At 38.0% G+C, this 23,846-nt stretch overlaps 3 protein-coding genes across 4 annotated transcripts in view; 2 read left to right on the forward strand and 1 right to left on the reverse strand.

Moving 5' to 3' along the window:
* The window catches only part of gpr157 (G protein-coupled receptor 157), a 4,122-nt gene extending 802 nt beyond the window's left edge, over positions 1–3,320 (forward strand). Inside the window, exons 2-4 of the mRNA XM_088407972.1 lie at positions 1,481–1,694; positions 1,933–2,127; positions 2,754–3,320. Coding sequence (XP_088264098.1) covers positions 1,481–1,694; positions 1,933–2,127; positions 2,754–2,978 — 634 coding nt within the window. The 3' untranslated portion in view covers positions 2,979–3,320. The remainder of the gene's footprint in view (positions 1–1,480; positions 1,695–1,932; positions 2,128–2,753) is intronic.
* A 2,827-nt stretch (positions 3,321–6,147) lies between these two features.
* Positions 6,148–12,934, forward strand: slc2a5 (solute carrier family 2 member 5). Its single transcript, XM_088436534.1, has 12 exons — positions 6,148–6,189; positions 6,276–6,374; positions 6,446–6,606; positions 7,805–7,929; positions 8,008–8,160; positions 8,960–9,085; positions 9,147–9,334; positions 10,397–10,507; positions 10,583–10,684; positions 10,845–10,920; positions 11,033–11,160; positions 12,282–12,934. The coding sequence occupies exons 1-12, from the start codon at positions 6,148–6,150 to the stop codon at positions 12,504–12,506; spliced, it is 1,536 nt and encodes a 511-aa protein (XP_088292660.1). The 3' UTR covers positions 12,507–12,934.
* ca6 (carbonic anhydrase 6) lies at positions 12,149–23,003 on the reverse strand. 2 transcript variants are annotated; one of them, XM_088407401.1, is made up of 11 exons: positions 22,867–23,003; positions 20,980–21,030; positions 20,851–20,914; positions 19,968–20,116; positions 18,509–18,604; positions 17,098–17,164; positions 16,860–17,017; positions 15,870–15,996; positions 15,701–15,784; positions 15,581–15,613; positions 12,149–14,276 (listed from the first exon to the last, which is right to left on the reverse strand). In XM_088407401.1, the coding sequence occupies exons 1-11, from the start codon at positions 22,891–22,893 to the stop codon at positions 13,642–13,644; spliced, it is 1,491 nt and encodes a 496-aa protein (XP_088263527.1). In that variant the 5' UTR covers positions 22,894–23,003; the 3' UTR covers positions 12,149–13,641. The 2 variants fall into 2 exon arrangements, with proteins under 2 accessions (XP_088263527.1, XP_088263526.1); XM_088407400.1 differs by having other exon boundaries at positions 20,851–21,030.
* Positions 23,004–23,846: the final 843 nt, after the last annotated feature.

Below are 23,846 nucleotides of genomic sequence, written 5' to 3' on the forward strand. Positions count from 1 at the left end.
GACACGACAATTTTGCTGAAAATTACATGTGCGTTTAATTCGAATCAAGAATTACAATTTTAATCTCCTTATCAATTTGGTTACAGATAGTTGTATTGCTTTAGTTAGTGCTGAATTCTATATTTTAGATCTATTAAATGACAGTTCAACAGCGCTAAATTGATTGCCATGAACTTAAATAGCTGATAGGCGTTGTGCCAGTGTAAATTTGTATTTCTATCGAATTTTGAGATGTCGTGCAGTCAAAGTGGTGATTGAACGCATCTCCAGTGAAAATACTAATATATATATATATATATATATATATATATATATATATATATATATATATATATATATATATATATATATATATATATATATATATATATTCGTATTTTCACTATAACTCTAAATACTGCATATCAAATACCGTTTTTGGTTCATGGCATTGAACAACTTCAAATAAAATAGCGAATCTCTTTTATTAATTTGCAAACAGTATTTCTCCTACTAAGAAGGGACTTATGCAGTACTCATGCTTGACTCCCGCCTGAAACTTTTTTTGAAAACACAATGTGGAGCTCAATACTGTTATCTTCGAATCCTCAATGTGTTTGTAATGAAAATCACAGCAAAAAATACTGATTGTTAATCCCAGAAAACTTTTTTTTTTATTGCACCATCCTCCCAATTTAGTTGGTCACTGCCTCATTTGGACCCGCTTGGCCACTATGCAAATTGATTCATGGATAACAAGTGAAATAAAATTCCTGTATCACCACTTTAAACACATTTATTCTAACTACAGTATGGTTATCTTCTCTCCACTGTTTGATCAGTTTGTGACGTGAGATTGATGTCCTTTTAATCATCACTTTGACAGATTTTTTTTTCTAAATATACATACCGACAATATAATCAAAAAGTTATTGTGTAAACCACATGCTTAAACATTGATGGTACAATATGCAAGGTGGTGTACTTTAATTGAACAACCTCATTTTAGAGCTGCCTGTAAATATCCTGTAGAAAGAGATAAAAACTTTGGTGGCGCATAAATTCAAAGTAAACAATTGTGAGAATCACATGTTGAGCCCATGGCGTGCTTACCACAGCATCTAAGCTGAATCTTCTAACTTTGTTTTTGCAAATTCTTGAACAGTCCATTGCATGTGGTGTGTCACAACAGAGCTATTCATCTGCTCGTATGAGCAGCACAAACAGCCTGCCCCTTGGCGAGTTACAATTGATTAATGATCAAAAATGCTTTTTTTTTAGCTGTTGAAGACAAAGTTGAAACATTGAGTTAATTTTACCAACAACAACAACAACGAGAGTATATGTATGAATCAGGAGCCTGAAGTTAAGGAGATCTTTCTCGTGATGTGCTATAAAATTGGCCGTTCAACCCCCGCAGCATTCAAAAATGGAAACATTTGTTTAAAATGATGATGTCATCCTCTAACACTTCTCTTTCTGACGCTTCTGTATCATCTAGCTGGGGGGTTCCTCTGGCCATCACAGTTGCAGCCGTGTCCCTCAACAAGATTGGCTACACTGCGTCAGAGGTATCTGTGGGCTGGTGCTGGGTCAGAATCCACATCCCTGACCGTGTTTTGTGGATGCTGCTGACCGGGAAGATCTGGGAATTCTTGGCCTACCTCACCCTCCCCATCCTCTACATCCTCATCAAGAGACACATACACACAGCGGTGAGGACCCAAGAACAAGCTCAACAATGCAATATTACTCGACAGTACCGCAGTACCTTGCCATCGAAAATATAACCACATATTTTAGCACCAGTACTTCTGGGTAGTTCTATAAATAGCAAAAAAAAATCCCAAAATGGCACTGTATTTGCTTTGCGGTCATCCAGTCTTGCTGGCTAAAAATTTCTAGAAAGAAATACATTTCCTGATCATTTATATCCTTTGCTATCACACACAGCATGCCGCCCTTTCAGAGTACCGTCCCCTCTTGGCCAATAGGACGCCATCGTACTCCTTCTCCTCCATGGCGGACATGAAACTGACTCTCATTCCCATTATCTTCATCGTGCTACGCATTTGGAGCACGATCCGCTTCATTTTGCTGCTGGTTGGCTCCCCTGCAGGACAGAACCCCGTGTTGGTGATGCTACACGTGAGTGGCCATGACGTTTCAGTGACCGCATAATCTGTTCTCTTTTAACGATAATTTGCTACTTTCCATTGAATGAGTTGAAACGTTAAGAATTTGTGACACAGAAGTATGAGCTGACACTCCACAGGATTGTAACCAAGTCCTCCTGAACATAACACCACCAACAAATGTATACATGCAATACTACTCTATAACAGAGGTAGAGAATCCGAGTAGATTCAAAAGATCTAAATTCTTCCAAGCGTTTTTAAAAGACTCCTCATTTCTCTCCAATGTGGTACTCGCCAGGAGTTGTTTATGGTATTTAGGTCACGGTAGTCCTTTTCAGCCGAATCAAATGTGTTTGTTCCGCCGAACTTCCATGAGCAATAATTTGTCTGCCCTGTTTTCCGCTCGTAAAGAAATTCCAGAAGGTACGGTAAATCTAGCACAATGTTGGATGCTTTTGTGTTTAACTTCAGTCAGATTAAAGATTGCAGAACGCTATAGTGAAAAGTCCCATGTTGCGAAACATTTCTGGCTGCATCTACTTTCTTTTTAGCATAGGGTTTTAAAAACCATCGCTAGCTAATAACTGAGTAAATTTATTTTCTTTTTTCTGTTGTTCTTCTGTGGTGGCACTACAGGGTATTGGCAACACATCGCAGGGAGCAGCCAACTGCATCATGTTTGTGTTTTTCACCGCGCCCGTCCGCATGCGCCTCTTCACTTCGCTCTGCTGCTGCTGCCGCCGTAAGGGCTCATTGGAGCAGCAGAAAGCGCAGGGCGACACTCACGGGCTGCCGTCAGGACTTCACACCTCAAATCAGAGAGAGGTAGACTTCACAAGTGACACCCACACAGACAGGTGATGCTCCAGAACACAAAAGGGGGACTTAAGGTGTGTATTAAATTCATGTTTGGAAATTTACAGTTACCAGCATTTAATGGCAGTATAAATGCTTCTCACTTTTCTGTTGGTGTTTCTCCAAGATTTATCGTGTTCCTCATAGACTCAATTTATGGAGTTTATCATACATATGATTCTAATTTTGTTTATTTATGAGAATGGAAAAATAATGAAAATGCTTGTGGCTATGTTGAACAAATAAACAGGAGTACCGTTTTGTGCCTTAATTGTCTCTGTTATCAAATTATTTATAAACATCATGTATCACATGATATTTTGAAATTAAATTAATTTATTCCATGAATTGAAATGTGTAGTTCTTTTTATTTTTTCTGGGTGGCTACAAGGGTGACCTGACCCTGGCCACCATGTACTGTAGCTCCGCCCCTATTCTCTTCTTTTGTGGTGCCAAATGATAGGAATGGCGTAAACCTAAAGCAGATACAACAATAAAGACTTAAAATGGAACGTAATGATGTTGGTTGACTTCCAAGTTATTTCAAAGCGATCGTCCTCATATTAAATCATTTAACCTCAATAAATCTGTTTCATGATATACCATCATGATCTTAAAACCTTTATTTACTATACAGACTTTGTTTTAGGTGACAATTTTTCAACATGGCCCTGCTTTTCACACATTTAGATTTTTTTTTTTCTGCGAAACCCACGTGCTCTTTCTAAAATGCACAAGTTTGTTCCCAAAGTTTCCCATAGAGTTTCAAGCCTTTGAGTAGTAGGGCTGAAATTTGAGTCTGATACTTAATTTGAAATCGGTACCTGTATCCGTAGATTGGCAGCCATTCTGTCGTAAATATTTCAAATGTGATTTGATGCTGCAGTCACATGATGTCACGAGCTTTGATGTGCTCATCTCTTGCCTTGCAAAACCTGACAGTTATTTCCTTGATGTGTTGCGACATCAATGTGTTTGATGCGTCACAGTTAGAAATATAATCACTGCTGTTATGGGTCAGAATATATGACCGATGATCACATGTTGTCCTTCCTTCTTGAAACTTGATTTCTTTTTTTTTTTTTTTTAACCGTGAAGCTCACTTCTCCTTTGACCCCTTGCTGATTTTTGTTCATGTTAGCTTATCCTGGCAACGGCTTAAAGCATACCGGTGTAGCTTTAGAACAACCGAAAGCGCCATTTCTTACCGCGAGAAAGCATTGTCGGTTGTGGAATTTCCCATTCTTTCTCATGCCAAGCGACATATTTCACGCACCATCAAACAAAAAGAAAAACTATACGGAAGCCGCTATCTGTACCTGGTGCTTGGTTTATGCAATTTTGGAATATTGTATCAACCAGAAAACAATATTCACTTCAAGTCCATCAAAGAAAGTATGTGGATGAAGTGAAAGCTTTTTTCATTCTTACGTTACATTTTGGAACAGGGCTCCTTTTTTTGGAGCCCCAAAGCAGGAGGTACCATAAAAAGCCAGTACAGTAGAACATACAGTAGATTTCTTGTGGAAACTGGGCTTTTGCCGAGTAGGGTAGATAATGGGATATAACTACTAGTGATTGCCAAATGAAGCTTCATGAAGCCTGTGTGATATATTTTGACTCCTTTCGATGGCATATTTGGTTCAAAGAGGCTATGGAAATTTAATACATTGTCATTGCCCTAGCAATGATCTTTAAAACAAGAGCACCATCTAGCGGAGTAAAAAAAAAATCGCAAGTGCTTCATGAAGCTTCATTTTACAATCAAGTATTGTATGACCTAGCTATAGAAAAATAATTGTTGAAACACAACATTTAACACTAGCTATAGGCTAAGTGTGGGATGCTAACACAGTCTACATCCTAATTTAGTGATTAGTGCTTCTTGTGGAACATTGTATACAACTCTGGCTACACGACATGACAGCAATCTTGTAAGGTCCAAATCTTAACCTATTATAGTCCAATTAGACCAGCAATAATGGAGCAAAAACAGGAAACGGGAACCTACCAAAATAAACGGTTGACTGTGCTGAACACGGCCATACGGAAGCTGTCATCCACATGATGACCGGTGATCATCTCGCAAACATTCAACACAATTTGTCAACACCAGCATGCCCGAGAAAATAGAGAAGTGAGGACAGTTAATGCTGATGAGGATCCTTTTTTTTTGTCCTTGGGGCCATCATGCGTCGTGTTAGATGTTGAGACAAATCCATTTTGTCAGCTTTGAGGCTTGGCTGACATTGAAGACACCTCATGAGGAGATTTTTTTTTTTTTTGCAGCTGGCTTGCTGCCCACTTAATTCATTAGAACTATAAGAGGCGCACAGCAAATATGGTAATACTATTTATTTTCTAATGTCCAGTCATAATTTTTCCAATGTTGTGGCAAACTACAAAAATCTTAGATTTATATCATATCATCAGAAATCTTGTGCCTAAAACCTTTAGACTTCAGCTATCAAACTCAAGGACTTTCCCGCCATATCATTTTTATGCACCCCACATAAAGTGGTTTGGGTAAAAAAAAAACCTAACCAAAAAAATACTATGCACTACCAATATTTCAGAAAGCTGCTCTTCTTCGCTACCACACTGAAAAAATGGAGAGTATTTTTTTCTATTAAAAAAGAGAAACAAGAACAATTTGAATTGTAAAAAGAGAATTTTTGAATACATTTTATACCCATTTATTATTAAAAAAAAATGTGTAAGTTTTGAGGAAGGAACGCCCAACTTTCAGGTTTTTTATTTTATTATTTATTTTTTTATTATTTTGAGGGCAGTAAATAAAATAAATAAATTAATTAATTAATTAATGTAATATATATATATATATATATATATATATATATATATATATATATATATATATATATATATATATATATATATATATATATATATGACATGTTATTTATAATTTGTGATTTGTTGTTCTGCTACAACTCCCATTTATGTAATGATTCTATGATTGTCCCTTCGGTATACTGCGCAAGGCTTTCTTAACTTATAGTTAGCGAGTGAGCACCGTCAGCAGCATGGAAGCAATAAACAAATTGCAGCTTTCAGCCGCAATGATGACATGTTCAAAGGGCAGGCAGAAGCCTCAACAGCACTTTACCAAAGTGCACCTTTTCTTAATATGCGCGTGTGAACACAAACAGCCATGGCCGACGTTGAGAAATTGGCAAAGCATGAGAGGAGCGGGGTGAGTGTCACACATCCCATTCATCCAAATATTCAACGTTGTAATCATATTGATTAATGCAGAGAATATGCCCACGTCTTTTGTAGAGATTAACTGTGGTCCTGGCGCTGGCAACACTCATCTCAGCATTCGGCTCATCCTTCCAATACGGATACAATGTAGCTGTCATCAATTCCCCGGCACCGGTAACCTTGCAAGAATGACACGCTTTGTGATGGCGTATTTCTATCATAGTTTGTCATTTTCCCCGCTTCAGTTCATGCAGCAGTTTTACAACATCACCTTCCTCGAGCGTTACGCCACGCCCATGCCGGAGAACCTGATGACACTGCTGTGGTCTCTGTCAGTGTCAATGTACCCCCTGGGTGGTTTCTTTGGCTCGCTCATGGTGGCCCCACTGGTCAACAAACTGGGAAGGTACAGTAATCGTGCGTGTGATACAACGAACGGTATAACCACCTGAGCAATGCGAGCAGATCCGGTGCGAGCGTTGGAACAAACTTTCTGTCTACAAAGACAATAATGGTCACGCGTGAGACTATCTCAGATGACTTTGAGCAACCGATAAACACCGGTACTGATTGTTTCGATCGCCAATAATTGATATTTGAAGATAGGGCTTGGCAATTATTCCAATGAATTTGATTCATTTTAAAAATACAAAGTCAAAATAGAATAGGGTTGGTGTAAGCCAGTGCTTCTCAATTATTTTTTGCAAAGCCCCTCCATGGAAAGCGAAAAATTTTCCTGCCCCCCTCCACTCACCAAGATGACCATAAATAACATTATGTATAAAAATTCTACAACAATACCTAAATTTGCATCATTTTTAAAATTAATAGAAGAAAATAGCAACACATATTAGCTTTACTTTTTACAGGTCAGTCTGTAACAGAAAAATACCACTTAGAGCGCATCAAAGTCCCTGAAAAAATGTCAATTCTTATTTCAACTAGAAATATTTTTGACCAACTGAACAGAAACTATATCAAATCAAGAAATACTAAGAAATGAAAATTGATATGGAATATGAACACAGGCGCACCAATATCAAACATTTTAACCTGAGGAAAAAGATATATAACACTGTGCTGATTTTTTTCCTAAATCCCATGAATGAAGTAGTGCCCTGCAATTGGCTGGCAACCAGTTCAGGGTGTCCCCCACCTCGTGTTCGAAGTCAGCTGGGATAGGCACCAGCAAGCCTGCGACCCCCGTGAGGATGTCTGTATATCTTTCTGCTACTGTTAAATATTACTCCATGGTGTCTCTTGAGAAACTGTTGACAGCAATTTAAAACCAGACACTGCCACTGCACCACCTGGTGACGTGCATGTGCAATTACACTCCACATGGCAAAAGCAAAACCTGTTCCCCGGGTTCATCACATCATGTCCCCCTCGTATAAGCCGAGGCCACTCAAATTTTGCAAAGAATGTTTTCACTTAGGTTGTGTTCTTTTTCTGCAGTCTCTCTTATTGATAACTCTGACAGTACTTGTAGTCTCAGTACATAAAAAGTGAATACTCATCCTGTTATCAGGCTGAAAAAGTAAATAAATATGCTTGCCGCCTGTATGACACTCAATGAAGACTGCATTTGTGCGGCCTGACAGAAAGGGCACCCTCCTTTTCAACAACATCTTCTCAATCGTCCCCGCTTTGATGATGGGAGTCAGCGAGCTGGCCGAGTCCTATGAGATCATTATCGTGGCGAGGTTCATAGTGGGCATCTGTGCAGGTCTGAAATGTGGAACACAATAAATCCCAAAAGAAGAAACGTTTGAATGCATCTTGGGCTTTATTTCCTTTTCTGTAGGCCTGTCATCCAATGTGGTGCCCATGTATCTGGGCGAACTGGCGCCCAAAAACCTAAGAGGAGCCATCGGGATCGTACCGCAGCTTTTTATCACCATTGGCATCCTCAGTGCCCAAGTGCTGGGAATCAGAAACATACTGGGCCACAGCAAAGGTTGATAATTGCACCTTCTACACATTTTCCGTACTATAAAGGATTTAAATGAATCCAGCATGAGCACAACATTTTACAAGTAGTTCAAAAACCCGTAATGGTAAAGTCTGTTTTTAATACATTACACAAAGTCACAAACACAGTAAGTATGTTTGTAACATATGTACTCAAAGAAAAAAAAAGGATCTGTGTTTTGTTACGAAGTAAAGCATTGGCCATTATTTGAACTGACCGAGCAATTAATTGAATTCTTTTGATAAATTCGACATTTAAAAGGCTGCACGGTGGTTTACAAAACAAGTTAACAATAGTTACTAACTACTCAATTGTGGCGTTTAAGTCATTCACTCCCAAAAACGTTTTAAGGGTGTTTTATGCAGGAGTCTAGAAATTCAATACCAGATATCTAGTTACAATTATATTTTTCCATTTTTCAGTGTTAAATAGGCTGATACTGAAAGAGTTTAGCAGGTTTTTTTTTTCTTTTTTGCACAAGCAATGAATAGGTTTACATTAAAAGTAATGTAATTCAAAATCAGATTTCGAATCAGTCAAACAAAAGTTCAGTATATTACGGTAAATTACAATGGATTAGAACTGTAATCATTCAGAATGACTGATTTTCAGTGATATCATTCTATGACCGATCAAAAGTGTTTTTTGAGGGGTCTTGAAAGCCATATGACATAACTTTTTATTTGAACCGTTCCTGTCGAAAACTCTTGGCCTAGCATGCATATTATAGCCTTGATTATACATGTATCCTGAATCAAAACGGACTTGGTTCCTATTTGTTCAGGTTGGACCCTCCTGCTAGGCATGACCGGCATTCCCGCCGCGATTGAGCTCACGCTGCTGCCCTTCTTCCCCGAGAGCCCGAGGTACACGCTCATCCAGAGGGGCGACGAGATAACCGCCAAGAAAGGTGATTTGCGAATGTGGAATGAGTTTGACACGACAACGGTTTAGGGTCGGTTCCTCCTTAGCATTGCAGAGCCTGCGTGGCACGCGCGACGTAGCCGAAGAGATTTCAGAGATGCATCTGGAAGACCGGTCGGAGAGGCTTGAGGGCCGCTTGTCCGTGCTGTCGCTGCTTTCCCAGCGCTCCCTTCGCTGGCAGATGGTCTCCATCGTCGTCATGAACATGGGCCAGCAGCTGTCGGGCGTGAACGCGGTGAGAGCGTCTTTAGCAGTATGGGCGAAACGGAGAATCTTCGGGGGTTTGGTTCATTGAGTTTTCAACCACGATGAAGGCACACGCAATTAAGGGTGTCGAAGGTCATACAGGGCCCTAGTGTCAAATTAAAAAAAAAATCCCATTTGCAAGCATTTAGGAATGACCACATGGTGCTTTTTTATACTGCTACCTGTTTTGACAATCTATAGTAATTTTGAGCCTCATTTTTTAACAGATTTTCTTTTAGATGTATCAAGATCAAAGACAAAAATCGGGTCGAAATTTCCACCTAAGGGTTTAAGAGAGTAATTTTTGTGTTTACAATTAGCAATCTTCAGTGGTGGATTGTGAGTTTTGGGGTCGGGCCTACAGCAGGACCTTCAGTTTCCTTTTACGCTTTTTAATAATACTAAAACTCTAAAATGGGGTTGTCAAACTCATTTTTGTCTTGGGCCACATTGTAGTTCTTGTTTCTGTCAGAGGGACGGAATGACTCTGAAGTCAAAGAAATTTTCAAGTTGGTAACACACTTAACTAGTTTTGAAGTCAGAGGCCGGTAAAAAACGGTTCAAAAGTGAAATTGTGGAATTTTTTTTCCCCCATAGACCTTTTAAGAATTGAAGACAACTTGCAATTTGGTATTTTAGCCAGAAACTTGAAGTCAAATAAGCATTTTGAGGGCCACATAAAATGATGTGGCGTTCCGGTTCTGGCCCCCGGGCCTTGAGTTTGACACCTGTGCTCTATCACTATGTGTGACATGAAAGAAGAGACACTGGCATTTTGTGTATATCTGGATGACTACGCTTAATACCAAAGCATGAAACTCTATCTGACAATACATAACCTCCATTTCAACATTATGAAAACATGAATTGAAATAAATCATACACCAGAGATGACACACAGCTGATCTCCTTCCCTTAATTTTCTATGCTTGTGCAAGTTAAATGCGGAGCTAAAACATGCCTTCCTGAAGGCACCTGAGACAAACAAAAAAATCACTTTTTGAATGCAGACCCTGTTACACTCCTGCTAACATCCAAACCACTCTTCTAGATCTACTACTATGCAGACAGCATATACGCCACCGCAGGGGTCACGGAGAATGACATCCAGTACGTCACAGTTGGAACCGGTGCTGTTAATGTCTTCATGACCATAGCGGCTGTAGGTACCCTCATTTGAGCTGAGAACTCTCGCTCTAAAAGACAATTATGATTAATTGGGAATTTGCAAGACCAGGTCTTCATCGTGGAAGCCTCAGGACGACGGCTTCTACTTCTCTGTGGGTTTGGGATTTGCTGTGCCGCATGTCTCCTCCTCACTGTTGCTCTCACCTTCCAGGTGGGAAGGAGTAGACAAAAGCCCTTCAGCTCATGTGGTTCTCTTTTATGCTCAAGATTTTTTAATTGCAATTTCTCCAGAAATATAGCGGAATCTCAAATCCAAAAAGTTATTTGGTATATATTGAAAATTGATGGACAGGATTTGATTTTGCTAACAGGAAAGTGTGACATGGATGCCCTACATCAGCATCACGTGTGTCATCATCTACATCACCGGTCACGCTATTGGACCCAGTAAGTGTGAACTTGGTCACATTTGGTTCCTCATTCCTGAGGGACACTCTCATGACCTTGCCGATTGATCGTCCGTCTCAAATGTTGACCTTTTGGCTGACCTCCTCGGCAGGTCCTATCCCTTATGTGGTGACCACGGAGATGTTCCGGCAGTCAGCCAGACCCGCCGCCTTCATGGTGGCAGGCTCCGTCCACTGGCTCTCCAACTTCACTGTTGGCCTGCTATTCCCATTTATGGAGGTCAGTTGCACCACCCCCAGTCTCTATCTTGAAGTGTGTTATATTCTTATAACATTATGTAGTTTTAACATGAGTGCTGGACTTCGATGCATAATAAATATTAAAAAAAAAAAGAATTAAAAACAATGATTCAATCAAATTATTTTTTGGCACATAAAATCTGATTAAAAATTCTACTCAAATGGGTACGTTTTTAAAAGCAAACACTTTTTTCAAGATTTGATCCAAATCTTTTATATTGAACCTAAACGTTGAGTACAACTGAAATGTAATGCAGGTTTATGCATTAAGAATATAACATTATGAAGTTTTAACATGAGTGCCGGACTTCAACATATATTAAATATAATAAAAAAGCATAAAAACAATGATTCAATAAAATCATTTTGCACAGAAAAGCTGATTAAAAATTCGATTCAAATACATCCTTACAAACAAACAGTTTTTAAAGATTTGACCCCCCCAAGTGCTCTATATTGAACTTAAAAGTTAAATACAACTGAAATGTAATGAAGGTTTTTTTGCATTACAGGGAACCTGTGTACCAATAGTAGTAATGCAATGATAAACAAACGAAGCTTCATGAAGCACTTGCAATATTTTTTTACTCCTCTAGATGACACTTTTGATTCAAAGAGGCAGTGGAAAATTAATACATTTTTGTTGCACTTGAATTCATTTTTGAACCAAGAGCACCATCTAGTGCTTCACGAAGCTTCGTATTCATATTAGTAGTGAAATATCTCCTCTAGAATTTGCTCCACAAGTGGTTCTTAACCGTTTTTCTATGGTGTACTTCCTTTGGAATATATTTTTAGCCAGTCACACCCTAACTGGCACTAAGCATTTTGGGAGGAAAAAAATCAAAAGACTTCAGTCAGAGCGGTGCCATACATATCTGATTTATTAAATTTCGGAACTACATTTGTAGTGGTATCTCTTGGCAAATTTTATGCAGCAATGCCAGAAGCTACATTCTCTAATGTCATCTCTTTGATTTCTGTTATTATTATATATAGGGCAGCAATGGCTTTTCCCCTTGTTTTGTTTTATAATAGAATTTAATAAGTGTCATAAAAAGACGTGATCTCCTTCTTCCCTCCCCCTTATGTGCCCCTCAGAGAGGCCTGGGCTCCTACAGCTTTGTCATTTTTTCCTTTATTTGTCTGGCCACACTGATCTACATCTGGATGGTGATCCCAGAGACCAAGAACAAGACTTTTCTGGAGATCTGCCAGATGTTTGCCAAGAGGAACAAAGTGGAGCTCAAACTGGGGGATGGCAATGCGCCACAAAAAGAGAGCAAAGAAAACCTGCAGGATGTAGAGGAGGTCACAGCCTTTTGAAGACACCAATAGATCTTTCATACAAGAGGAAGTCCTCACTGCGTGTTCCTTTAAAGCGGATTTTGGAATGAATGTTTGGACAGTCTTTTGTAGAAAAACCCAAAAGAACCAGATTGCAATGCTCGAGGCATGAATAGACATTGAAGCACTTTATTGCCAAAGCGAAGATGATGAATACATGGATGACGTAGTAGTTGATGTTAAATACAAGGTGTGGCAGCCATGGCTTACTATTTATTTGTCACTTTCTCAATATCAGCATCAAGCCTGTTTTCTTCACGTTGTGACTTTTTTTAAGCCTTTTGTGTGTCACACATTCCTGTCATGTTATGACATGAGACAATTGAGTCGCTACTGTTGCCGTCAGTCTCATTTCTTTGTATTGTCACATCTTGTATTTTTTTTTTTATCATTTACTACATTGCGATGAAGCGTTCAAAGCCCCCATATCACCAGTAGTATACAGTAGTGAGAGGAAAATGAAGCTTCATGATTCATGATTTAATTTAAACCATTGTGTGGTGTTAGTTTGACGATAAACGTTGTATTTATTTATTGTCTACCGACCCTTTGAACCAAGATCGCCATCTAGAGGTGTAAAAAAAAACATCACAATTTTCATGAAGCTTCATTGGACCATCACTAGTGTAGAGTAATTCCCCACCTATATTCATGCTAGCTGTTATTTGCAGAAAAACTCCCGTTCCCCTTTTTGTTGTTTTTATAACACACTAAGATAGTACCAAAACCAAAGAAGTATGCTGAAGTGACACAGACAAGCATTAGGGAGAAGCTATGTTTAGTAGTGATATTATGAAACTTCATGAAGCACTTGATTTTTGTTTTACTCCACCAGATGCGTCACTTGATTTATATATATCAATGGTAGTGCAGTGGAAACATATAAAATTTTAACTTCCAGGAGCATCTAGCAGAGTTAAAAAACTATCACAAGTGCTTCATCAAGCTTCATTTTGCCATTATTGAACCTTGTTTAGCCCGGGTTGTTAGTGGAAATTAGGAGAGTCTTCACACTGTGAGCCATTATTTTTTGAGGGGGGGGGGCATTAATGTATTTGGCTATTTCCTGTCGGACCCAGCGTCTATCCCCAGAAAGAAACAGCATGAGGGTGTTTCAGGAGCATCTGTATTGACTATCCAGCTGCAGCCCCCCATACAAGCTAAGTTTAGTAGACCCCCAGCTGAACACATTTCCCTTGGCCGTGCCGTTGCCCTCACACGACATCTGGTTCCGAATATTTGCCGTGGTCAGCACATAGTCCCACACATTGACGTCGGTCATTTTTCCCAAGAAAGAGTCCGTGTTGTAGATGCCCAGTAATCCATCCTGGTCGCTGCCCAGGATGAACACCCCCCCGGGGTTGATGGTGTAACCGCTTTTGAGGTAGCGTCGCTCCCCCACCATGCCGTTGACCCACAGCTCGACGCCGCCGGTGCGGGATGTCCAGGTGATACAGTAGTTGATCCAGCTGTGGGACTTGATGTTGTAGGGCAAGTTAACAAACTCGTTGCCGATCCAGAGGCCCACCTCCTTGGAGTGTCTGTCCTGGTTGATGGAGATCATCAGCTCGTTGTGGACGCCGTTGCTGGCATAGGAGAGGACGTTGTGCGCCCCCTCCATTTCGGGCGAGACGTGCATACAGATGGTGAAGCAGTCGATATCCATCGGATGGTCCAGGTGGACCTTTGCGTAACTACCCAGATTCTCCCGCTGGAAGTTCAGCACCAGAGGGAACAAAGCATGATGCTCTGATGAAGACATAGAAAGAAATATTGTTAAAAGGGAATTCAACCTGTAACGTTCCTTTACTATAATATGTCCCCACATTTTGGAAGCGACCACATATCGGCGCACGCCATTGGTATGCTGCAAAGGCCAACTTCAAAATAAACATCACCAAATACACCAAATAATACATGGAAGTCAATGTAATGATCACAGAATGCTTTTATTTTGAAGTTGGACTTTGCAGCGGCGGTTGCTACCAGCTAGCTTTGCTCCGCCTTGCAATTCCATTTTTATCACCATCACATGCCATAGTTACCATCATTAACATACCACCATAAAAGAAAATCATATTCAGTCGCTGATTAATGACGCTAAGAAACTGTGAGTCAGTTCGTTGAACAGAAACATCAAAACAGGCTGATTGTGTGGCTCTCCAGGACCGGACTTTAAGCACGCATATTTACAATAGCCAATCAAATAGCGAGTCTTTTGTCTAATGGTTAGTATGTCAATATAAAGAATAGAGTAGCAAATTTGGTCCACATCAAAACAGAATAAATCTCATCTTTGTAACTTCTTCATATTTTCTTGTCTTCATATCCCTAAGTTGTATATTTGAGTTAAGTTCAGATTTCCCACATTGTGAGCGGTCAGTGAATGCCTCACCGGTGTAATTTTGAATGCGTTCGAAGCAGTTGTTTTACCTTTTCCTAGCGATGCGGTTTGAGTTAATTTGACCATAAATACCTGAAGCTGCAAACCATCTACAGTATGTTCCACCAAGTTTATGATTATGCGTATATGACAGAAGGTCGCAATTAATCGATTCAAAGGGAACATCTTTCTGTGTTTTCTAACCGGTGCACACAGCCTTTAATTGAATCAGCTGGAAGGATGGACTCGGATGTTGGTTCAGTCTGCTTGATTCTTTTGTTGAAAACTATGCTGTTACAACCTCAACTAAGACAAGCTTCTGGTTGATATAAAAATGTGCATCTGTACTTCAAAACTTGGCTGATGGATCAATCTTCCTCAAACAATGTCAAAAAAAGTTATTTAAAGGACGCACCCATACTTTTGGCCTTCATTTTAGGGAAAAAAATATTTTGGGAATTACGGTATATATTGATTTATAAAGCATTGTCAATCAAATCATTTTGAATCAAAAATCACTTCTGAATTGAATCCAAGAACCAATCAGAATGAAAGCAGATCATGAGACAGCCAAAAATATGACTCGGTGGGATTATAAATTTCACATATTTTTAGCCCGATAAAAGCAAACTAAACATACTTTCTGTGGCGGGAAAAAAAAAATGCTTACCATATTTACTTGGCAGCGAGTCACGTCTTCCACCTAAGTACATAGAGTACATAAAACATATAGCGCAAGAATGAAGAATACTTGGATTCGGAGGTGTGAGATGACCAAGACGTGACTCACTTGTGTACACGCTTTTTCCAAGAGACGTTATCAAGCCTTCAATTTTCAGCAGCTTGGATTCTATTTCATCTTGTCGGCAGAAAGCTGTTGAAGCGAACAGACACGGCAAAGATCTGTCTCGCCGTAATTTCAAACGTCCGAGACATTAAGTATGACACGAAATACACACATCCTTTTCCGAGTCGAGGAAGGAAAGACGACTCCACTACTCGGTCATTGAGAGGCTGAGCGATGCGGTAGTCATTCCACAGGGTTTTGTTGTCAATATCCATCAGCGAGCTTTCCAGCTTTCTGATCTGGATGCAACAAAGCAAAAAAAAATAAGTCTACTGCTTGTAGGTAAATGAGTTTTTTGAACGTCTCTTCACATGAATGATGGTACTCAAGAGGCGTCGCCCGAATTTTGTACAGAGATGTCCATATTTGGGATTTCTACTAAAACAACCTCCTCAAAGTCTTGATTTTCATTTTACAGCAGCCATAACATTTAAATGATCATTAAAGTATGTGAAAATAACAGATGAGTAGACTTGTTTTTCTCAAAACTAGGGATTTTAACTTAACAACATTCAAATTGCTGTACCTTTGTTGCTGTACCTACATTTTTGAGATATAGGCTGAATTTTTTGGAGATACATCACATTTAATGTCCCATCATTTAAACCAGAAGTTTCCAAACTTTTTCATCCAAGAGTCACTTTACTCTTCTCAGATCGGGGGACGGGTTCGTTTGTAACCAAAAGTGTGGCGATCACAGAGAATGTGAATCACAGTCTGAATGTGAATGTTTGTTTTCCAAAATGCCACACATAACCAAATATTATCTTGGATCCTGACTGGGATAAATGAAGAAAAAAAAGAGCCAGTCTTTTGAACGGCTCTTTTTAGTGAATGATCTGTCGACGAATGTCATCATTTGAAGGAGCCAAAAGTGCCTGTCTTTCTTTACCTTATCCAGTCTTACATCTTTGTAAGAAAAAATTCTACAAAAGGAAATTCAAATGTGTTGTGATTGTAAGTTAAACATAACTGAACTGCACTCAAGATATTACACAGTTTAGAATATTTCATTCAGTGATTCTTTTCACATACCACTAGAGGGAGCTCACGTCCCTCAAGTTGATGCAACTGCATGGGCGTTGCTCCCGGTTGAGCCTACCTGATTATGCGAAAGAGTGATGGGTGTATCGAACACAGTCCAGAGGATGCTCTCGTAGCAAGGCGGCGTGGTAAGAGAGCCCTGATACCTAAAGAAATGGCTGAGGTTCTCTGGGAGCATGGAGCGCACGTCGAGGCTTGAAATGTTCATGGACTGACCTGTCACAGGTCATTTCCAACAAATAACACTCAAACATTTCTTGTGGGTGAATATTTTTGACATTCCTGATGATACTCACCTGCGTACTTGATTTTGGCAAGGTTAGAGATGAAGTCACTGTAGTACGTGTTCTCAAAATGACCGTCCTGAAAATAGAGAAAAAAAAGAAAGATTAACTGACATTCATTTTAATTTGTGATTCGACAATAATTAGACAAACGACTATTCACAAGATTTGAATCATGCATCTTTATTTAGTATGCTAAGGTTTATTTTAAAGCATTGACTGGCCTTCTAACCACATTTGGTGGCATGTTTTACTGTCATGCCTGTGTATTCTATTGCACTTATGGTCCAAGTAGCCCAAAAAAATAGATCTCAAGCTGTGGAGGAACAAGAAGTTTTGTGGTGTTTTAATCTTATCATATAAGATCTTGGCCTGTACCTAGTTCATTATAATATAGAAAAACGAACTTTGAGTGAGCGAGTGCTGAATGTTTCTTCTATTTGTGTGATGTGTTCAGGGAAGTGTTGAGACTACAAAGGTGAGAAAGACAAATGGTAGAGATGATGGCGGGCATTCCAAGGAGTAATTTAAAACTTGTGTGGGTTCCCATGGTGTGAAACAGAGGGGCAGCACAGGATAGGTTTTTTTTTTTTGTTTTATTGCCCTGTGGATGGATCTGGAGGTGACTGATCTTTTGCTTCCTGCTGTCAAAGAAAAATAGAAGTTACATTTGCCCATGCATAGGTGAGAAGAGATTTAAAATATCTGTGCCACTCTCTTTAGAAGAAGACAGGCACAAAAGAGTTGGTGCATGCACCATTTTTGCTGGGAGAATTCATCAGAATAACATATTTTTCTAACCAACGGCTGAGGCAAAGACCTTTTCATTTCCGTTCAATGATGTAGTGGTTATAACATTTTACGACACCGCTCGGGCTGTGCGTGTCTGGAATAGCGGCGTGTGTGCATGACCTTTTCAACAAGAGCGTCAAGATTAACTTTGCCTATTTTAACACACACATTATCAACTTGGTCTTCTTTCTCCACTACAATTACTTCTAATTATTACACTGCGCAGCCTGAGCCACTCGGAGCTCATATCACAAGGGATGATAACGTCTGTGTTGCCATAGCGAAACCCACATTCTTCCCATTGCGATCTCACATGAAGTACTTGAAGCTTATTAGGCCCGCTCCCGTCTATGCAAAGATGTCGCTATCTTATTGTAAAAATGAAGAATGACAGGATAATGCCTAAGATGTGTTGATGCGCTCGGAATTTAAGTCTATTCATTTATTAGTGGTTCATTATTACTGCCCCTCTATTACTGTCTTTCTTTTTTTTTTTTGCCTACTTTATTATTTGCTCGATTATGGAATCCAGTCTGCTCGGGTAAGTGAACATAAGAATTTCATTGTGTGGTATTACCATGCATATGACAATAAAAACTCTTGAATTTTGAGAAAGCAAAAAAATACGCACATCGTAGAAAAAGGCGAGTACTGCCAGCCCGTCCGGTTTATCTCTGGCCTCAGTAAAGCTCTTGTACTTGTCTGAATTGAAATGGACAACATGGAGCTGAAAAACAAGGAGGAACATGCAGAAAATGACAACGCCCTTCCTTTTAAGCATAGAAAAAAATACTCTACGTGGCTATTAATATGAATAAAACCACTAATTATCATGGTATTTATAATTGATAAAATTATCAAATATTTTATTTAACTAAAAATGTATTCATGTTACTTGTGCAGGTAAAAATAAATAGACATCACATGTTCTTTTTTTAATTACATGATTTAATACTCGGTGCAACCCTGGCACTCTCAGATGAATTTGCATATTTAGATGAATGATAATTTTCTCTCAGGAGTAGAAGCCACCTGTTCAAGTAACTGTGACTTCAAAGAAAGCTAATTTACTTAAGTAAACAAGCAAAGAAAAGAAATGTTTAATTCTAATAATATGCAGAACAAGGTTGGATGAGGTAGTTTGAATTCAATCCAGGATAACTTTGTTATGAAAATATGAAAAATTGCCCAGCATATCATGTGATTTACAGCTTTATTCTTCTACAATGCTGTGTATATATATATATATATATATATATATATATATATATATATATATATATATATATATATATATATATATATATATATATATATATATATATATATATATACAGTATATATATATATATATATATATATATATATATATATATATATATATATATATATATATATATATATATATATATATATATATATATATATATATATATATCTTCCCCTTTAAAGATGTTCAGATTAAAAAATAATCCCCAAAAATTGGGGGAAAAGGAAAACTATAAAACAATTAATAATATAATGCACCGCGAGAGCCTATTTAACTCTTCAAATGGACGAGAATACTCGTCTTTTAAAAGACTTACACTTTGTTCCAATGATGAGAATTCTTGTCAAATAGTTTTTGATTTTTTTTTTTTTTTTAAGAAAGGGTTGCTGACACCCTTGCTTATTTTAGTATTAAACCAATTGAGCGCTTTAGTGATAAACTGTGACCATTGTACGACAGTGTTACTCACATTGGGCACGAATGTCGTACATACTACACATACTGGTAATTCTAAGTAAAGAATGGAAGTCAATCTTTCATATGAAACCAGCCATGTTTAACTGTCAGCCTTGAAAGATGAGTGAAAATGCTAAAAATCTGCACTCCAGGGGTTGCCTTTTTCGATTACGCTCGGCACAGAAAGAGTTAAAGAGAGCGACTCATTCTTTTGGCCGCTGTTTGATCACTCCGATACTTTGACAAATTGATGTTTTTGCAGCGTGCAGGATGTTTGCGTTTCACATCACGGAGATGTCCCCAGTGGAGCGTGCGCTACACAATGCTGCTATCTTTCCATCGCTACGACAGTACACTGGTCTACCTCTGCCATATAGCGGATGCCGTCGATGGTGTGCTCTGCCCCGCTGGCCTCCAGGTCACTGCCGCCCCAGTGAAGATGCATCTGAACGGCTGTGTATTTTCCTGGCATGCCCTTTGTGATCTTCATGGTGGGCGGAAGGTCGATCTGGACTGATGGGAAACGACGTGTCAAAAAGATCAGCAGAGCAGATAGCTTTATACATCTGGTTTCAAGTCGGGCTGCACGGTTATGACCAAAATAATAATCACGATCATTTTGGGCAATAATGAAATCACGATTTTTCATCGTGTTTGGTCACACGTCTATTTATTGCCCTTCTTTTAAAGAAGCAGTATATAAACACGGCTTGATACATACAAAAAATAATATACTAAAATAAATAAAGACAAAAATATTTTAAAGAAATTCACACACGACATAGCAAAAACTTAGCGCATAGGGCAACACAGCTAATTTACTTGCTGAGTGTAAACCAACGAAAACGATTACGCCTATTTAGAACCAAGCACCTTACTGTATTTACATTGAAAGATATTTTAATCAATTAGTGATCAAAATGTCATTTCAAATCAAATTTATTCCAATTCTGGGCCACAATTGACAGCTAGCACCGTATATATTAGGAATCAGGTGAGAAACTCAATGCCATCTTACACTTGTCAAAAATATATTAGGGTGAGAAAAGCAAAAGCTTTTGTCTTGCAAACATGTGGGAAACATTGCCCCCTGGTGGCAGGATGACAAAGTGTTTGATTTGCCATATAAAACCGGCTTTTTAAATCTTAATTAAACATGATCGCGATTAAAATTCGAGTAATTGTGCAGCCCTAGTTTCAAGCATTCACAAAAAGTGGCAATGAGCGGAACCTTTCTTTTAACTTACCTGAGTGTCCGTTGTTAGACATGAGAAATGTCCCTTTTTGAGCATCATATCCACTAAGTTCCAGCTGTAAAATATCTGGATTGTGTCTCACGTTGCGCCTTTGGATGTCAATCGGGGATTGTTTCTTACCCCCACATGAAGGGTACTTTGTTGCCCAGTGCATCTGGTCCAAAGCTCCCTCTGTGTCAAAAATTAGTCATAAATGTCACATACAACTGACAAGGATACTTTTATATTCAATTGATGAAATATGGCACTTAGAATATGTAAAACAGGCAAGAAAACAGTACATTTTATTTATGCTGTCCTTTACAGTATATAGCAAGTTTTGAGACCTATCGAGAGTAAACCGAGAAAGAATTAGTGCGTAATTTTTTGATATTTTGATTAAAGATTATATAATACCCTAAAATAGTGGCTTTCAACTTTTTCAAAGATGAAAATTTGATTTTCAACCACGTACCTTTCTTAACCAGTGAAAAGCATTTATGTGAAAAGCATTTATGAAAAGACTTATGAAAAATTACTTGCCATCAGTGTCTAACCTATTAAACTTTGGAACTGTATTTATAGTGGCCTCTCTTTAGGAGGATTTTATTCAGCAACCCCACAAAATTTGTTTAACATCGTCTGTTTTATTTCCTGCACAATGGCCTTACAAATGTGTCGCTAAGTCATAATGTACATCCATATAAAACTTCACAAAATAAAGGCATAGATTTATTTATTTTCATCAATCAAACCTTTAAATATATTTTTGTTCATCCTATTACTTCAGATTTGATTTTGTTTATAATGCCATTTTGCTCAGCCCTAATATATATATATATATATATATATATATATATATACACACACACACATATATATATATATATATATATATATATATATATATATATATATATATATATATATATATATATATATATATATATATATATATATATATATATATATATATATGTGTGTGTGTATATATATATATATATATATATATATATATATATATATATATATATATATATATATATATATTTGTCTTGAGAAAGAAAGGGTTCATATAAACTAATGAAGAACATTTCATCGAAAGGCAGTTTGCTTTTATTCGTTTATTGACCTTCAAAGCAGTTTGCCAAATCATCAGAGGATTCTTCAGGGAGTGACTGTGTGTGCGCAATTGTGGGATGTTTGTTCTCTTTTTTTTTTTCCCTCCCATTGAGGATGAAACAAGTCATAGCCAGGACTTGCCCAATTTGATGTTGTTGCAACTCATCATTCTTTCCCTTTTCCAGAAGTGTAAAGATTTAGTGACCATATGGTTGCAAGTATATTCTACAGCTGAGTAATTGTTATTGTTGATTTTCATTATTGTACATATGATAACAATGATAGCTGTTTAGGGGATATTGACAAGCTTATATTATTTGTCACGTTTCACCGTTGTCATCAGTTTATGGCTGTAGCTTTTACGTTGTCATGTTGCTTTTATTTTGTAGAAATAATTACTTGTGTTTCCTCATTGTGGTGGTCGCCTCCACCTGTGTGAAAAAGGTTCGTCTACACTATTATTAAATCGTGCTGTTTCTTGTCATGTTCCAAGCTCATGAAAGTAAGGTTGACCAACAGTATTTTCACATGAAAGAATCCATGATTTTTGTTTCTCGGGTTACTAAATTATCCCGTTACCATCAGCCTGTGCTGTTACTTTTTGTTATTACTTTTGGTTCGAGTTCCGTTCGAAGGTGAGACTTTTCTTGCTTTGCGGTGATTTATTTATTTATTTGTTTATACTTTGAACACATGTTGACTGCTCAATGTCATTTTACTGAAACCCAAGCGTGGATTTTGGTCATTTTTCAACCGGTAGCCATCGATTTATTTCCCCCTTTTTTGTTATTCTCATCATCTTTTTGCACATAAATAAACGTGTCAAAAAGTTTTACGCATCAATTTCAGTTGTGACTAAAGGATTATCTCTAACGTGAATAATATTTGAAATAACGACAGGCCTACCTTTGTATGTCCAATGTATGGCATCATGCGGGATCCCTGCGGTGGCAACACCGACCAAAAAAACGGCGAGTAAAACGTAGTCTCGGCGCATCGCTGCGGGTGCGTTTGCTTTGCGCAAGACGAAAAAAACACGTTGGACAACTGCGCTCCACTTTTAAAGTGAGAGGATTAAGTGATGTGTTTTGAACCTCTGCAGGAAAAAAAAAAAAAAAAAAAAAACGCCCAGAGGCAGGTCCCCAAATGGGACTGCGCCCATTGAGAGTTTAATAATCTTATTAGAATACGAAAATAGAAGAATAAACATTTTGATTCTGGTTATTAATAAAGATCGAAACGAGCAGACAAATAAGGCTGTCGTAATGTAAACCAAATTATTGAATTCGATTTCTAAAGTGATCAGCAATTCTCGCATAAACTCATTCAATCCCATAGACATATTTGTACGTGATTTAATTTATTATATATTATATATTTTTTAATGAAAGCGGTCTAAATCTCCCACGGTGTTAAGAGGTGTGTATTTGTTTTGTTCTATTTATGACATATAACATTATTTTACCATATTTATATAATTTAACTAGTATTTAAATGCGTAAAAATTTAGCAAAAACAAGGGAAAAGACCTTACAAGTTCCTGAACGTCTTCCTATTCCTTTTGAACATGTAAACTACTGAACTCCTGTGCTTTTTTCTCTTCTTTTATTTTAGTTTACCTATTTTTTAAATTCTTCTTTGTATTGTGTTTATATGTTCAATAAATCAAAAAAAAAACATAATTACTTTAGGTACTTTAGTGGGTATCGATGGACTAATGTAAATGATGTAATTATAATAGATTTGTTTGTGAGTGCCTGGAGTCGTGATGGGAAAATGAAGCTTCATGAAGCACTTTAAGTGTATCGAGTGTAATTAAAATGTATTAGATTTCAACTGCCACTTTGAACAAAGAGTGCCATCTAGAGGAGTCCAATAAATATCAC

The sequence above is a fragment of the Hippichthys cyanospilos genome, chromosome 2, assembly GCF_059441005.1.
Source record: "Hippichthys cyanospilos isolate Australia breed blue-spotted pipefish chromosome 2, RoL_Hcya_1.0, whole genome shotgun sequence".
Taxonomy (NCBI): domain Eukaryota; kingdom Metazoa; phylum Chordata; class Actinopteri; order Syngnathiformes; family Syngnathidae; genus Hippichthys; species Hippichthys cyanospilos.

Excerpts from the sequence above, each read along its gene's own strand:
- slc2a5 (XM_088436534.1), top strand. The coding sequence starts at position 6,148 with ATGGCCGACGTTGAGAAATTGGCAAAGCATGAGAGGAGCGGG. Across the intron at positions 6,607-7,804 it reads CTGGTCAACAAACTGGGAAG|AAAGGGCACCCTCCTTTTCA; the intron begins GTACAGTAATCG and ends GCGGCCTGACAG. Across the intron at positions 10,685-10,844 it reads CTGTTGCTCTCACCTTCCAG|GAAAGTGTGACATGGATGCC; the intron begins GTGGGAAGGAGT and ends TTTTGCTAACAG.
- ca6 (XM_088407400.1), bottom strand. The coding sequence starts at position 22,957 with ATGCGCCGAGACTACGTTTTACTCGCCGTTTTTTTGGTCGGTGTTGCC. Across the intron at positions 21,031-22,866 it reads CATACATTGGACATACAAAG|AGGGAGCTTTGGACCAGATG; the intron begins GTAGGCCTGTCG and ends TTTTTGACACAG. Across the intron at positions 15,997-16,859 it reads TCACTCTTTCGCATAATCAG|ATCAGAAAGCTGGAAAGCTC; the intron begins GTAGGCTCAACC and ends TGTTGCATCCAG.